The 12,785-nt window shown below is 40.7% G+C and overlaps 3 protein-coding genes across 5 annotated transcripts; 1 reads left to right on the top strand and 2 right to left on the bottom strand.

Annotated features, from left to right (window-relative positions):
- Positions 1-9: 9 nt before the first annotated feature.
- LOC126791996 (uncharacterized) lies at positions 10-1,467 on the bottom strand. Its single transcript, XM_050518508.1, has 3 exons — positions 1,105-1,467; positions 920-1,001; positions 10-438 (listed from the first exon to the last, which is right to left on the bottom strand). Exons 1-3 carry the CDS (start codon positions 1,189-1,191, stop codon positions 269-271), a joined length of 339 nt encoding a protein of 112 aa, XP_050374465.1. The 5' UTR covers positions 1,192-1,467; the 3' UTR covers positions 10-268.
- Positions 1,468-1,764: 297 nt separating this feature from the next.
- Positions 1,765-5,978, bottom strand: LOC126791956 (uncharacterized). Of its 3 annotated transcripts, none has more exons than XM_050518462.1 (7): positions 5,541-5,681; positions 4,608-4,728; positions 4,375-4,454; positions 4,147-4,269; positions 3,192-4,010; positions 2,869-3,085; positions 1,765-2,745 (listed from the first exon to the last, which is right to left on the bottom strand). In XM_050518462.1, the coding sequence occupies exons 4-7, from the start codon at positions 4,249-4,251 to the stop codon at positions 2,216-2,218; spliced, it is 1,671 nt and encodes a 556-aa protein (XP_050374419.1). In that variant the 5' UTR covers positions 4,252-4,269; positions 4,375-4,454; positions 4,608-4,728; positions 5,541-5,681; the 3' UTR covers positions 1,765-2,215. The 3 variants fall into 3 exon arrangements, with proteins under 3 accessions (XP_050374419.1, XP_050374418.1, XP_050374417.1); XM_050518461.1 differs by having other exon boundaries at positions 4,662-4,728; XM_050518460.1 differs by lacking the exon at positions 4,608-4,728 and having other exon boundaries at positions 5,541-5,978.
- A 3,868-nt stretch (positions 5,979-9,846) lies between these two features.
- On the top strand, positions 9,847-12,739 carry LOC126791962 (dihydrolipoyllysine-residue acetyltransferase component 4 of pyruvate dehydrogenase complex, chloroplastic). Its single transcript, XM_050518468.1, has 6 exons — positions 9,847-10,870; positions 10,975-11,166; positions 11,264-11,351; positions 11,445-11,515; positions 11,623-11,706; positions 12,393-12,739. Exons 1-6 carry the CDS (start codon positions 10,016-10,018, stop codon positions 12,495-12,497), a joined length of 1,395 nt encoding a protein of 464 aa, XP_050374425.1. The 5' UTR covers positions 9,847-10,015; the 3' UTR covers positions 12,498-12,739.
- The last annotated feature ends 46 nt before the right edge of the window (positions 12,740-12,785 follow it).

Raw genomic sequence — 12,785 nt, 5'->3', positions numbered from 1 at the left:
AGACGTACATATAAAAACTTGAGGTCCCTTTCGAAAAGGGTCTCTACGAGTTTTTTTCTTCCAAACAAAAACAACATTCAAATCCTTTCTAGATCCTCCCGAATCATCCCCGGTATCTCCCTTATTTTACTGTACCAGTTACCATTAGATTCTGCACATATCAACTATAGATCAATGTAGAAAAAATCTGGCACATATATCAAAGTCAGAGCACAAAAAACATTGCTATATCTATCATGTAGTGCTGGTCTTCTCTTGCTTGTAATCATCAACTCGAGGAAGAACGAAGTATGCGTTTAATCAAGGCAAATTTGTTAAGAGGATTCTTGTGTACCACAGGAACTAGCCGACCTGGCGGCTTGGCTGCTGCAGTACTTGGATACCTACATATGAGTGTAACCTTCTTCTCTGAAGCGCTCACCACAACAGACTCTATATCTGTTGAAGCATGTGAGAATAAGTATGCATTATTAGTTACTGTGCTTAAAGGAGTGAGTGATCAAGTACTATTATGGGAGAGTAATAAATTTTCACTTCAGAAAAGTAATGAAACCATGAGAGACCCTATAGTTGCTAAACTACATGACTATGAACAAAAGCGTCCATGAAGACACATGCAGTGGTCCCTTTGCTAATAAGGACTAAGGAAGATACTCTACTCTAAGCCCTAAGCCAAGAGCTGAACTAGCAGACAACCATATACAACTGGACCATACTGCACCATAGTGCTCCTTAATTTCTAGTCGTGACTTTGAAGAAGTCACCTATCAGGCAGCTGCAATCAAAGTTCAAGGTGCATAAACAGAACTGCAGAATCATGACCAAAGAATAAAACTACTTCGCCAGGTTCTAAATACTGAAGGATCTTTCTCAATTCACTACGAGGATCCGAAGAATGAATCTTGTGTCAAAATCTTACCATCCATTTTGGACATCATTTCCGCTAGTCTGCTTTGACATCCAGTACACGTTATATCAGATGAGAGAACAACTTCCTGGAACTGCATGTTTTGAAGGAAATGAAACTCATTAATCAGGCCTGCATAACATGAAGTCAAACCAAAAGAAAAACTCATGCAACAGAGAAGGAGAGAAAGTACACACGAGAGGCATGGATAAGGATTCAACAGCAGCGAGACTGGTTGTAGAAACCGATGAGCTTCTACTCGACTTCATTGAGCAAGACTGCATCCCATGGCTTCCTTCTGTTGCATATGAAACTCAACTAAAAAAATAGAAGAAATTATAGACCCTCATACAGAATAAGGTACCAAGTCGAATCCCATCAATGCTTCTCTTAAGGTGAAAAGGATATAGGAGCCGCTCCTTGTGTTTACTGATACAGCAATTGGAAAAGGTAGTTGGACAGAATGAGAAGCAAGAACAGACTTTATAGAACAGCAAAGAGATTAATGGGAGGGTCTTTATTTTATGTACAGTGGACACCGATGCTTCATTCTCAAATGCTATTATGCAGCAGCCCCACAATCACATTAGTGATTAGTATGTGCTACTTTCTTCTTTGTATATTCCATAAGAAGTTTGATGTACCTCCAACTTTACTCATTAGTCTACTTTTTAATTACGAATCCGATGTATACGAGTCCAATCATTCTCATTTCTTGTAGAATACAAGTACTAAACAGCTGTATTAAGCTCCAATCGTATAGATAAGTCGTAGATTACCAACTCTTGAAGCTCAGCTCTTGCAAATGTCAACTACTTTACCAACTCCTATCAGAAAGACTGTAAGACAAGGCCAACTCCAACCAAAAACATAGGATCCCAACAGAGTCAAAAAACAACGGCTACAACACAGAAGAAAGGCTCCTGGAAGCTAAAGGAAATCATGATATCAAGTTCCAACAGCAAAACACCAAAATGGAATTGGTAAGGAGACCAGGTCCAAGTTGAAGGTAGTGGCAACAAAAGAATTTTATTATGCAAAATAATTACATGGAACATATAAGGATATGAAAAAAAAAGTTAGCTCCTCTACAAGGCCTATTCTAGATTTCTATTGCACCCAAAATTTCAGCCTGACAATAGGGCATAAGGCTCTACAGGCTGATTGTTGCATAAATAAGATGAACTTGGATGCCATGACCTCTCAAAACAAAAAAACACGCCAGGATGACATTGCTGAGCTAGACTGACTAAAGCACAGCGCATCGATTCGATGCACCCGAGCTGATATATACTGTGACTAGAAAGACTACATAACTAAGCTTGTTAGTGGAGGCGCAACTGACGAACTGAAAATCGAAACCCCTACATATTTGCAGTTCTCATGGTCAACCATGAGAGATGACGGAATCAAATATCTTTCACAAGAATTTGATCCCATGAGGCCAGAGGTGCTTTCACCACCAGTACCAAAATGCAACTTCTGAACAGAGCTCCCATTACCACGTCTTCTCTTCCTTGAAGACTTCCACTTCAGTTGGGCAAAGAGAACATCCTTCAAAAGATCTGGAACCTTGTCGACTTCATTAACTTTCTCATCCTTGTCATTATCGGATGAAAGACCAGATGTTTCACGTTTCCTCAACACCCCACTATCACTGGTTTCAGACAGCCCTGACACGCCATCAGATGAGTTTCCAACAGCATTCTTCGATTCTAAGTTACTTGATATTGAGGCCGCAAGGTCTGGCCTGTCCTTAATATGAGCCCACTCTTTCCCCAGCCACTCTTGAGAGTGTCGGATCTCACTACGACCCACAATTAAAACCCGATTCTCTCCTGCAAGGTTAAACAAGGAAAGATGAGTATTTAAACATAACGCCAATACCTTAAAAAGTACAAAAATTATGAACTTAAAATCATCTTCACGACTAGAATATGAGAAGAGAAGCTGATTCCAACCTGGGAAGTATACATGAAGTCTCTCATTACAGTCCTTCTGAAGTACTATGCCTTCCCACCACCCATCATGCCACCAGACATCAACAATACTCCCAGCATCAACAGACCATGAAACTCTTCCTTTATTTGATTGTATCCATGGCCGAATACTTGGCCTATCACAAAGGCGAAAACCCAGTTGATCAGGAGCTGCAATCTTTGATGCTAAAATCCATTCCTGCATCACCAAAATAATGAACGTCTTAGTCAAGAAGAGAACAGGACCGCATACAAATTTCAAAAGCAGGAAATGAGAAAACGTGAAATTAGATATTGTTTCAGACCTCAAGTTTCTTAGCTTCATCAGCTGCATCCTGAATATCTTGGTATTGCACCTTAACCTTATCTTTATGCTTCTTGACAATCAATGCTCTAAACCAGCACCCTCTAATGCCACTATCATGGGAGAGGACTTCAACCTGGGAACCTACCGATATGTGCAACGACAGGGTATGTTTCACCACTGGACAAGGTATATCAACTGCAGAATCTCTTTTACTTTTACAATGAGTACCATTTTTATTTATATAGCCTGCCTGCCCACGTGCTGCACCAAAAGACACCCTTCTGTCAAGGCCTTCAACATGCATATCAAAATCTTTTGAAGACCACTGCCTCTTTTTAGGTCTGATATCACTGCCATAAGCAATTTCTCCCACTCTCAATTCATCAACCGTTTGTTGAGAGCTCACATGAACCTTTGAAGGGATAAGTGTGTGCATGTATCGAAGTATCTCCTGTTTCCAGTAACCTTCAACTTGAGTAATGTCAAAGGGCTTTACATCATCATTTTCAAACTGTTTGTGGCACACAAAGGGTTCCAGCTGTGTTTGCTTCGCCTCTTTCAGAAATTTCTCAAAATGCAACGGGCTGAGGACAGTAGCCAATCCATCAATGCATTCAATACTGAGATGTTGGTGACAAAGAGAAAAGAAAATCTCTCTGTCATTAAAATTGACGGGCAAGACCATACCAACCTCATCAACTTTGTGAAACCAGCGAACAACAACCATCTTGTTTCCCTTAGAGTCCTCGTACATATCTTCTAAGTAGGCAACAAGACGCTTATCCTCCTCTGCTAAAACAAATACAAAGTCATGAACCTGAAAGTATTTGGAAAGAAACAGAACAGGAAATGAGTAAGATGACATTAGCTTTTCAAAAGACACAATTGTGTCAATTATGTAACATAAACACGAACTAACTAATAAAAAGTGTCGCAAAAAAAAAGGAACTTACAGAAACTATAACTCCATTTCGGCTGAACGATAGATAGTGCCTCCGTTTTTTCCTTCCCTTCAAAGGAGAACCTAACCACATAAACTCTGTTGTATAACGGCCCATCTTCCGTGAATGAGTAACCTAGAACATTATAAATAATTACATATTAAGAAATATAGGTCTTTAAGAAAAATTAATAAAGTGATATAGACAACAATATAGTCATATGGGCCGTCTAAATAGTACCTTCAAAAGTTCAATGTCCACCTCACCAGCATCTTTACCATCCAAAACACGTCCAACCAAACCAGATGGTGGGAGCACATCTACAGGATTCACACAAAAATAAGTAGTTAATAATATGAAAAATTTCACCAGAATTAGGATGCAAGACATATAAAAAATAGACATTAAACATATGTACAGACAAGAAGCCAAGAACATCAACCAGAAAAGAATCAAAAACAAGAACAAAGTACATATTCAAGCAATATTTTGAGGAAAGAGCATAATTGGCCGTGAAGGGTCTTAACCTAGAAATTTTGAGGGCAATTTGAATCCGTTGCTCTCAACCAGCTCTTTACAACTTAACTAAATATCCTGCAGCCCAGATCATCGTCAGTTCACAGAAACAGGAACACCGACAACAGGGTTGAAGAATAGCATATGGTCAAGGATGAAAGTACAGAAACGCATAAATACAGGCCAAGCCACCTATATGCTACTTTACTAACAATCAACAGAAAGCGTATGTAGTTAATGAATCACTGTTCAACAAAGTGACACAGATTAAGAGATGTTCAACTTTAAAAATACAACAGAAAGGGGCACCCAGATTCCAGAAGAGATGAAGTTTAACAATAGAAAGGGAGATTCATTCCTCCAAGAAGAAGCCAGAAATAGAGATCTTAAAGAGGAGTTACCAGATTAAGGTACGGCACATATTTATCAAGATTAACAATTCCAGGGGACATCAAAGAGGGACAAATGGAACCAACGGAAGACTAGCAATAAATAATATGACTTTCACAAGAAGGGATGTTTGAACTGACCAAACACAAGACATCAGAAAACCTCAACTGGCAGAATCATTGTAGAAAGCGGCCCCAATAAAATCTGCGGAAATATCCTAATAAACAGAACTGGGATTCCAGAAAAAATGTGACTTGTTTGCACAGAAAAAAGAATCCAATCAACAACGGCAAATTATCAACTGTAACTGACCGGATGATCGAATGAAGGATCGCAAAAATTCAGGGAAAATTTGAAACAAATGCACAAGACACTGATAAAAGATCGAATTGCCAAACACAAAACCACAAATAAAATTAAAAAGTCAATCTTTCTCAAACAAAAACAAAAACCCAGGAAATTAGAGAGATGGGAGATGAAGAATTAGACCAAAAACTTACCTGAAACAACAGACTTGAGCCAATCGACGACCTCCCTCCTCGACTTGAGCTTCACAAGCGAAGACGCCGGAAACAAAGATCGGTTTTTCAAGGCATAGTGATAGGACATGTGCCTCAAGCTCTTCTCTTTCCCTATCACCGCCAGATCTGAGCTCCCGTCGCTTCTCTCTAGATAATAATGAACCTCTCTCCGCCCCTTATCCGCCGACACAAACACCTCCTCCCACCTCACAAACCCCATCGCCGCCGCCTCCGCCAGTCTCTCCATACGTTCAATTTCTCACCCCCGAATTGAGATTAAAACGACGCCGCTCCGGCTCTAATTGGTTGCATGTAGAAAACCCTAGGAGGGAAGAAAGAGAGAGAAAACAGAAGAGAGAGAGAAAGAGAAGAAGAATATGGAATGGGAGGGTTGCAGGGAAGTTTGAAACTTCATTTTAAGGCGGATGAGGAAGATGCTAGGGTTTCGAGATTTGGGGGAACTGAGATGGACGGCTGAGATCGAGTCCACGGACGTGACCCGCATGAAAGTTGCGAGGAAGCTGCGAAGATATCCAAGGAGTTTAGGGAGTTACGTAAATGCCCCTGCATAATTGGGGGAATTGCGAAAATTCACATGTTGGAAATTGGATGAAGGACAACGGGACATGGAACAAGTTGAGGGAGGGAGTGGTGCCCGCAATTGCCGGTAAAAAGGAAGACTCGCTCAGGTTTGGCTGCCAGCTGTCTGGGGGAAAGGTGAAATTTTCACCTCGTTTGGGAGTTTAGTTTTTACGGTTTGCTAAAAAGAGTCAATTCATCACGTTTTAGTTTTTTCACCACGCTATCCTCACAATTAATCTCTCACGTTTTTCCGGGTGAAAACAGTAGAGGATGAAGAGTCCTTTGAGATGTGGAATTGTTCTTTTATGTAACGTATACCGCAAAATTTCATGTCGTTATGATTCGTTAAAGTATCCGTAAAATCTAAAATGTCAAAAATGTTATGAAACATATGAATATATACATAGATTATTAATATATTTAGTTAAACGTCTAATATAAAATTCTTAAATGAACTGATTTGAAAAGCCGAAACTTAGGTTTTAATTTTGTGGTGGCAGCGACAAACCTAGTGCTTCCTGAAACCAGGCAACATCAATACTTTGTGGTATAGAAGCGAAGAGGCAAGGACATCTTTGTTGACAGTGGCGAAATTTCAACCAAGGACAACTGCAAACAACGGATGACATCAAGCCTCGGTGTGCGATGGTGGGTTCTTAGCGATTGGCATTTGATGTTTTTGTAGTGATGACACTGAGGAGTCTCGTCGATGATCAAATAGCTCAGGAGGTTTTGGGTTCGCAAACTATGTTGTCATGGGTTTTTTTTTCAGTTCCAAAACATTTTCTATGTGGGGTCCGAAGGCAAACCCAGCGGATGACAGCCTTCCAATATTTCACGGTAGTACACCGTTGCATACCGAAGCGGAGGGGCCAGTTTAGAAACCGGGCGTTAGGGTATCCCACGGCCGAAGATAATACCTCCGGTGTGGAACTAATCTCTGACGGGACCCATGTGAAATGGTTCCAACCCGGAATTTCACCGTTGTCATGGGCTTTGATTCAGGTGTTTATGCTTTGGTCATTTGTTTATGTGATGGTTGCATTTGCTCGGATTAAGCTTTGATTGTGGGCTAGGGTTTCTCAAGCATATGTTTGGACTCGGTGTGTTGGACATGATCTTTGGCCTTGTGTGGTGTGGTGGTTTTTGGTAAAGGGTTATTACATGGGGTTGGAGTAGTTTGTTTTTTTATTTTTAAGAACAAGTTGAGATAGGTCTAACGTAATTTCAAGGTCTATCTTGATAGTGTCCTTGGTTACTTGGTAACTCTTTTTGCACTTATCTCTTTATGCATTGTAAGTTCTCTTAGTTTACATTTTGTGGCTAGCTTTAAGCTCTATGTTTTAGGTGTCTTATTGTCTAACCATTATGTGTCAAGTTAGGCAAATTATAAATAGTATCACACATGAGATATGTTTAACACATACATATTTCGATGAACATATATATATATATTCCAGTGTACTACAATATATCAACAATGAAAATATAGTTTTGTATTCCGTAAGTAACTCAATGAGTGCGCTTGGAAGAAGAGACCCAAACTTTTAGTTGTACTTGGTAGGGTTACTGGGATTATATGAGAGTAGGAGATGTGTGTTCGTGATGAACTCGGGGAATGTTACATCTGGTGTTGGAAATGTTTCCTAACTGCACCGTGAGAACTGAGAATAACTCCGGAAAACAACTCGCTAATCTGCAACCGTTCCATGGTCAAAGACCAAAGAAGCAAGTCCATGCGCAAACTTGCTAATGCCACCACCGGTTCATGTCAGCATGTCTGTAGACCACAGCACTACGATACAACCTCAATACACCAAATCTCAAATCGAGCATATTATAAGGGGGTGTTATATTTGCAACTCTAAAATTACTTTTCATACATTTATTACTTATTGTACCTCATTTTTACTTTTTAACTATTTAAAAATTGTAAGTACACCTCCTTTGTATAATGAAATATCTACAGTAGTTATAGATCTTATAAACTATGTACTGAAATCCAAAATCTTTATCTCTCTGTGAGAATGGCTACCAAAACCCTTGGTTTTGATTATGAGAGAAAGATGCAATCATCACGTTTGACCTCTTTTACAAGTCTTAGATCAATGCTGGGCAGACTTTCATTGTGTAGCAAAATAGAAAGAACAAAGTACAATAGAATAGTAATTGCACCTTGGTTCTTAAGACTGTTTTTTATCAAAGACAATTGAACGATAATAGAGTTTGAGTGATACTAGCAAGACGATTGAATCATCCTTAAGGGGCAATGTCCAATTTGAGTTCCAATTATAATTACGGGCATGAGAACAATTGTAGCAAGATTTGGTTCTCGTATTATACTAAGTTAATCATCTACCAACCAATTTTAGGAGAATTTGAACTGCACGAGGTTGATATAATGTATAGAAGAAGACGAAATGGCTGCAATCTCACGAGTTTATAAAAAAAACATATTTGTATTTATATGTCTTTGCATGTCATGACATCAAATAAATATAAAAAAAATAATATAGGTATATAAAGTAACTTTAGAGGCGTAAATAAAAACCACACGTTATAACGCGGGAAAAAGAAAAGAAAAAGTTGGTAGGGATAAGAGACGCGAATAAAGGCCAAAATCGATAGAGTGGGCCATCGGAAATGGCTCCAAAATACAGCTAAGCCGCCCTCAATATTTGGCACCACGATCACTCTTAAACGAGCGGGAGTCTTCTCCGCCAATTTTTTTTTCTTTTAATTCCTAATTTTTAATTTCCATCACTCAGTTAGTAAGGTCATCAATATGTCATCAACTAGTGGGGGTATAAATGGAAGATCCCTAAATAGGCTTCAGCATTGCTTTAAAGTTTAAATAGAAAGCTACATGTCGTCCACTAGAGCCATGATTGAGCTTTAGCTAGAGTGGTAAAATATATAATGGTAACCATCGTGGAGTGGAGTTACGATTTACGTCATGAAGGTTCTGCACTTGTTCAGTTGTTTGTCTCAATGTGAAGGATGATTGTTGATGTTAACACAGACAACACAAGACTGCCGCACGGTGGTGCAGGAAGATGGGTCATGGACCGTCGGCAGTGGTTTTTTTAGGTTGAAGTGTTGAACTGTACTACTGTAGTCTGTTCTCCTCTGCATGTATTGCTCAATTGGCCCATCATTCAAGCAAATCAGGGCCTATCTATTCATTTTTGAAAGTGGCCTTAACACTTCTTTAAAATAATTTATAAGAAATCTCTTTTTTAATCCAATTCCTCAAAGATTTTGATCAGACACTCCAAATTTCTATCGATATTTCAAAATCCGCAAGCCACTTTTGGAATGTTCTTATATTGTGAGTGATCCATATACCAGAGCCCTTGTGCTGCAACCTCACTCTATCACTTCACGTATTCTTGATGCACGTACATGAATGACATGATACATTATTTTGGCAGCTCGGTTGAAACGAGTGATCTATATAAATGCAATTGCCTTTGCTTTTCAACCTCACACGATCATTTTCTAATTGTTATTGTGTAACCCTTTCAACACACAGATTACGAGCAGTGTAAACTTTACAGTATGGAATCAAAACGATGATAAAACATTTGAACTTGAAACCTCATTGATGTAATGTAACGCAGAAATTGCTACCCCCAAATGTAAAATCTAATTAGCAAAGTAGTAACAACGAACTGGAAGCCAGTGGCATAAGTGCCAGACTTATGGCGATGTAAACAATCTAAAAGTTCAGTTACGGTTAGCTCGAAGCCTCCAACCAACTCCACCCTCGTCTTCTCCGCCCTCCTCCTTTCATTATCTCCCCCACAACTCCACCCTCCCTCTCAAAACCCCTCATTCCCTCCTCCCTCGCATTCTCCGCACCCCAAAAGATGGCCTCTACTTTCCTCTCCACCAAGCCCACCATTTCCTTCTCCTCCGCCGTCTCCACCTCCCTCCCATGCCGCCCTTCTCTCTCCTCCTCCTCCTCCGCCGCATTCCGCTCCCACCCCCGCCGTAGGGCCCTCACCGTCCGCGCCAAGATCAGGGAGATCTTCATGCCCGCCCTCAGCTCCACCATGACCGAGGGCAAGATCGTCTCCTGGATCAAGTCCGAGGGCGACGTCCTCTCCAAAGGCGAGAGCGTCGTCGTCGTCGAGTCCGACAAGGCCGACATGGACGTCGAGACCTTCTACGACGGCATTCTCGCCGCGATTGTCGTTGGCGAGGGAGAGACCGCACCCGTCGGCGCCGCCATCGGGATTCTCGCCGAGTCTGAAGCCGAGCTCGAAGAAGCCAAGGCTAAAGCCGCAAATTCCGGGGGCACTCCCGTTACGCCCGCTCCTCCTCCTGCTACTGCCACTCCTGCTCCTGCTATCCCCCAGCCACCACCTCCTCCTGCTGCCACGTCAGCGGCTCCGGCTGGGCCCAGGAAGACTGTTGCCACTCCCTTTGCTAAGAAGCTGGCGAAGCAGCACAAGGTCGACATTGCCGCAGTCGTCGGCACCGGCCCATTCGGCCGAATTACTCCTGCTGACGTGGAGGCGGCCGCTGGAATTCAGCCCAAGAAGACAGTAGCTGCTGCTGTGCCTGCTCCGGCATTGCCTCTACTTCCGGGGTCCACTGTGGTGCCTTTCACCACAATGCAGGCGGCGGTTTCGAAGAACATGATTGAGAGTCTTTCGGTGCCGACTTTCCGGGTGGGTTATGCGGTGAACAGTGATGCCATTGATGCCCTGTATGCCAAGGTACATTGTTTGAAGTTATGATTTTATAGTTGGAATGTCGATTTGGTGGTGATGGGTGTTTGCATGTTTTAGGATTTGAGCTTGATTTTATTGGCATTGTGCAGGTGAAAAGAAAGGGTGTGACCATGACTGCCTTGCTTGCCAAGGCGGTTGCTCTGGCACTTGCTCAGCATCCGGTTGTGAATGCTACCTGCAAAGACGGGAAGAGCTTTTACTACAACAGTAGCATCAACATTGCGGTAGCGGTGGCTATTGATGGGGGCCTGATAACGCCTGTTCTTCAGGATGCAGATAAGGTGTGCTATTTTTTGTGAATTATGAGGATTTAATTTTGTAATGTTTAGTAATGGTTTGTTTTACTTACTGAGTGGAAGTTTGTTTTTGTTGGCACAGGTGGATTTGTATTTGTTATCTCAGAAGTGGAAAGAGCTGGTGGAGAAGGCCCGCTCAAAGCAACTTCAGCCCCATGAATACAACTCAGGTTTCCGTCATCGAAACTCTTTGTCCATGTAGTCTTAGCTCATTGCATTCTGTTGTACAATGTGCTCATTAGGCTATACTGAATCCTATGCAGGAACTTTCACTCTCTCCAATTTGGGTATGTTTGGAGTGGACAGGTTTGATGCTATTCTTCCTCCTGGCCAGGTGAGTCTAAAACTAGGAATTTGCAATTTTATTAACTGATGACATTGTTCTGATCCTTGAAAGTTTAGATTTATTTAAGTTTGCTGATATTTCGGATTGATGATCAGGGTGCTATCATGGCTGTTGGAGCTTCAAAACCCACTGTCGTCGCTGATGCAGATGGATTCTTCAGTGTAAAAAGTAAAATGCTGGTGAGTATAGATGCAATTCCTTTTTAAAGAATGTAATATTTCTTAGTGTTTGATGCACTTATATGTTGGAAAGCTTTACAATAACCCACCTAAAATTTTTACACCTTTCTTGAGAATCAAAATCCTAAGACAAAAACACTGAATAGCATACAGAATGAAAGGAGTGCATGACAGTTATCTTGTTACACTTAGAAAAGAGACCGTTTTTCTTTATTATTCATATTACAGTTGTCCTTGGTCTACTGACATTCCATGATATACTGATATTCTATATATACACTGTGTAGTACTGTAGTATGCAACTCAATATTAATGGTTCTTTAGCTTTGCTGAAGGAAAAGAATGATAAGAAGCTTTGTGTATATGGTACAATGTTTAGAAGATAGCTGTTATTGCTACCTTAAGATTAAATGCATGAAACCTGTTTAATTGGACGTGATGTTGGATTTTTATATTTTTTTGGTCGTCATGCTGGTAAATTAGTTTGTACGAGAGAACGTAGTGAGATACATAACCTTCTAAGTAAAAATCCTCATCCATCTCTATTGTGAAAGGAGGGAAACAGCCTTGCATTGTAGACAATCTATTCCTCCATTGCTTCAGAAACACAAAATGTTTAAATTCAATTGATCATTTTGTTTCTCTGAACAGAAAATTATTGAGTTGCTTATGGGATATGTCTACAGGTGAATGTAACAGCTGATCACCGAATTGTCTATGGAGCTGATTTGGCTGCCTTCCTAAAGTCATTTGCAAAGATTGTTGAAAATCCAGAAAGCCTGACATTGTAGATAATGCTCAGGACTCCCATGATTGAAAGCTTTTACCCTCCGGCCTCTATATTTCATCAGCAACAAGGGGATTATCATCTTTCAAACGGGGTGCCCAACTAAGGAACACACAGTTGCAGTAATTTCCACTGTTACTGTTGAGAAAATTTTGAAGAAAAGGGAATAGAAACTTGACATTGTGTTGTATCTTTTGATATACACTGTTCAATAATATCACATTGCTCTGGTAGTTAGTTCAGATACCCACAGCTGTTCAATATTATCACATTCTTTGGCAGATGCTTTCAT

The sequence above is a fragment of the Argentina anserina genome, chromosome 4 (genome assembly GCF_933775445.1).
Source record: "Argentina anserina chromosome 4, drPotAnse1.1, whole genome shotgun sequence".
Taxonomy (NCBI): Eukaryota; Viridiplantae; Streptophyta; class Magnoliopsida; order Rosales; family Rosaceae; genus Argentina; species Argentina anserina.
This window is presented reverse-complemented; position numbering and strand designations above follow the sequence as displayed.

Coding starts and splice junctions, on each gene's coding strand:
- LOC126791996 (XM_050518508.1), bottom strand. CDS start 1,191: ATGCAGTCTTGCTCAATGAAGTCGAGTAGAAGCTCATCGGTTTCTACA. Junction 1,002..1,104: donor AATCCTTATCCATGCCTCTC/GTGTGTACTTTC, acceptor CAAAACATGCAG/TTCCAGGAAGTTGTTCTCTC. Junction 439..919: donor AATGATGTCCAAAATGGATG/GTAAGATTTTGA, acceptor ATGCTTCAACAG/ATATAGAGTCTGTTGTGGTG.
- LOC126791962 (XM_050518468.1), top strand. CDS start 10,016: ATGGCCTCTACTTTCCTCTCCACCAAGCCCACCATTTCCTTCTCCTCC. Junction 11,167..11,263: donor TTCTTCAGGATGCAGATAAG/GTGTGCTATTTT, acceptor TTGTTGGCACAG/GTGGATTTGTATTTGTTATC. Junction 11,707..12,392: donor GTGTAAAAAGTAAAATGCTG/GTGAGTATAGAT, acceptor ATATGTCTACAG/GTGAATGTAACAGCTGATCA.
- LOC126791956 (XM_050518460.1), bottom strand. CDS start 5,808: ATGGAGAGACTGGCGGAGGCGGCGGCGATGGGGTTTGTGAGGTGGGAG. Junction 4,011..4,146: donor GAAATGGAGTTATAGTTTCT/GTAAGTTCCTTT, acceptor AAATACTTTCAG/GTTCATGACTTTGTATTTGT. Junction 3,086..3,191: donor ATGAAGCTAAGAAACTTGAG/GTCTGAAACAAT, acceptor TTGGTGATGCAG/GAATGGATTTTAGCATCAAA.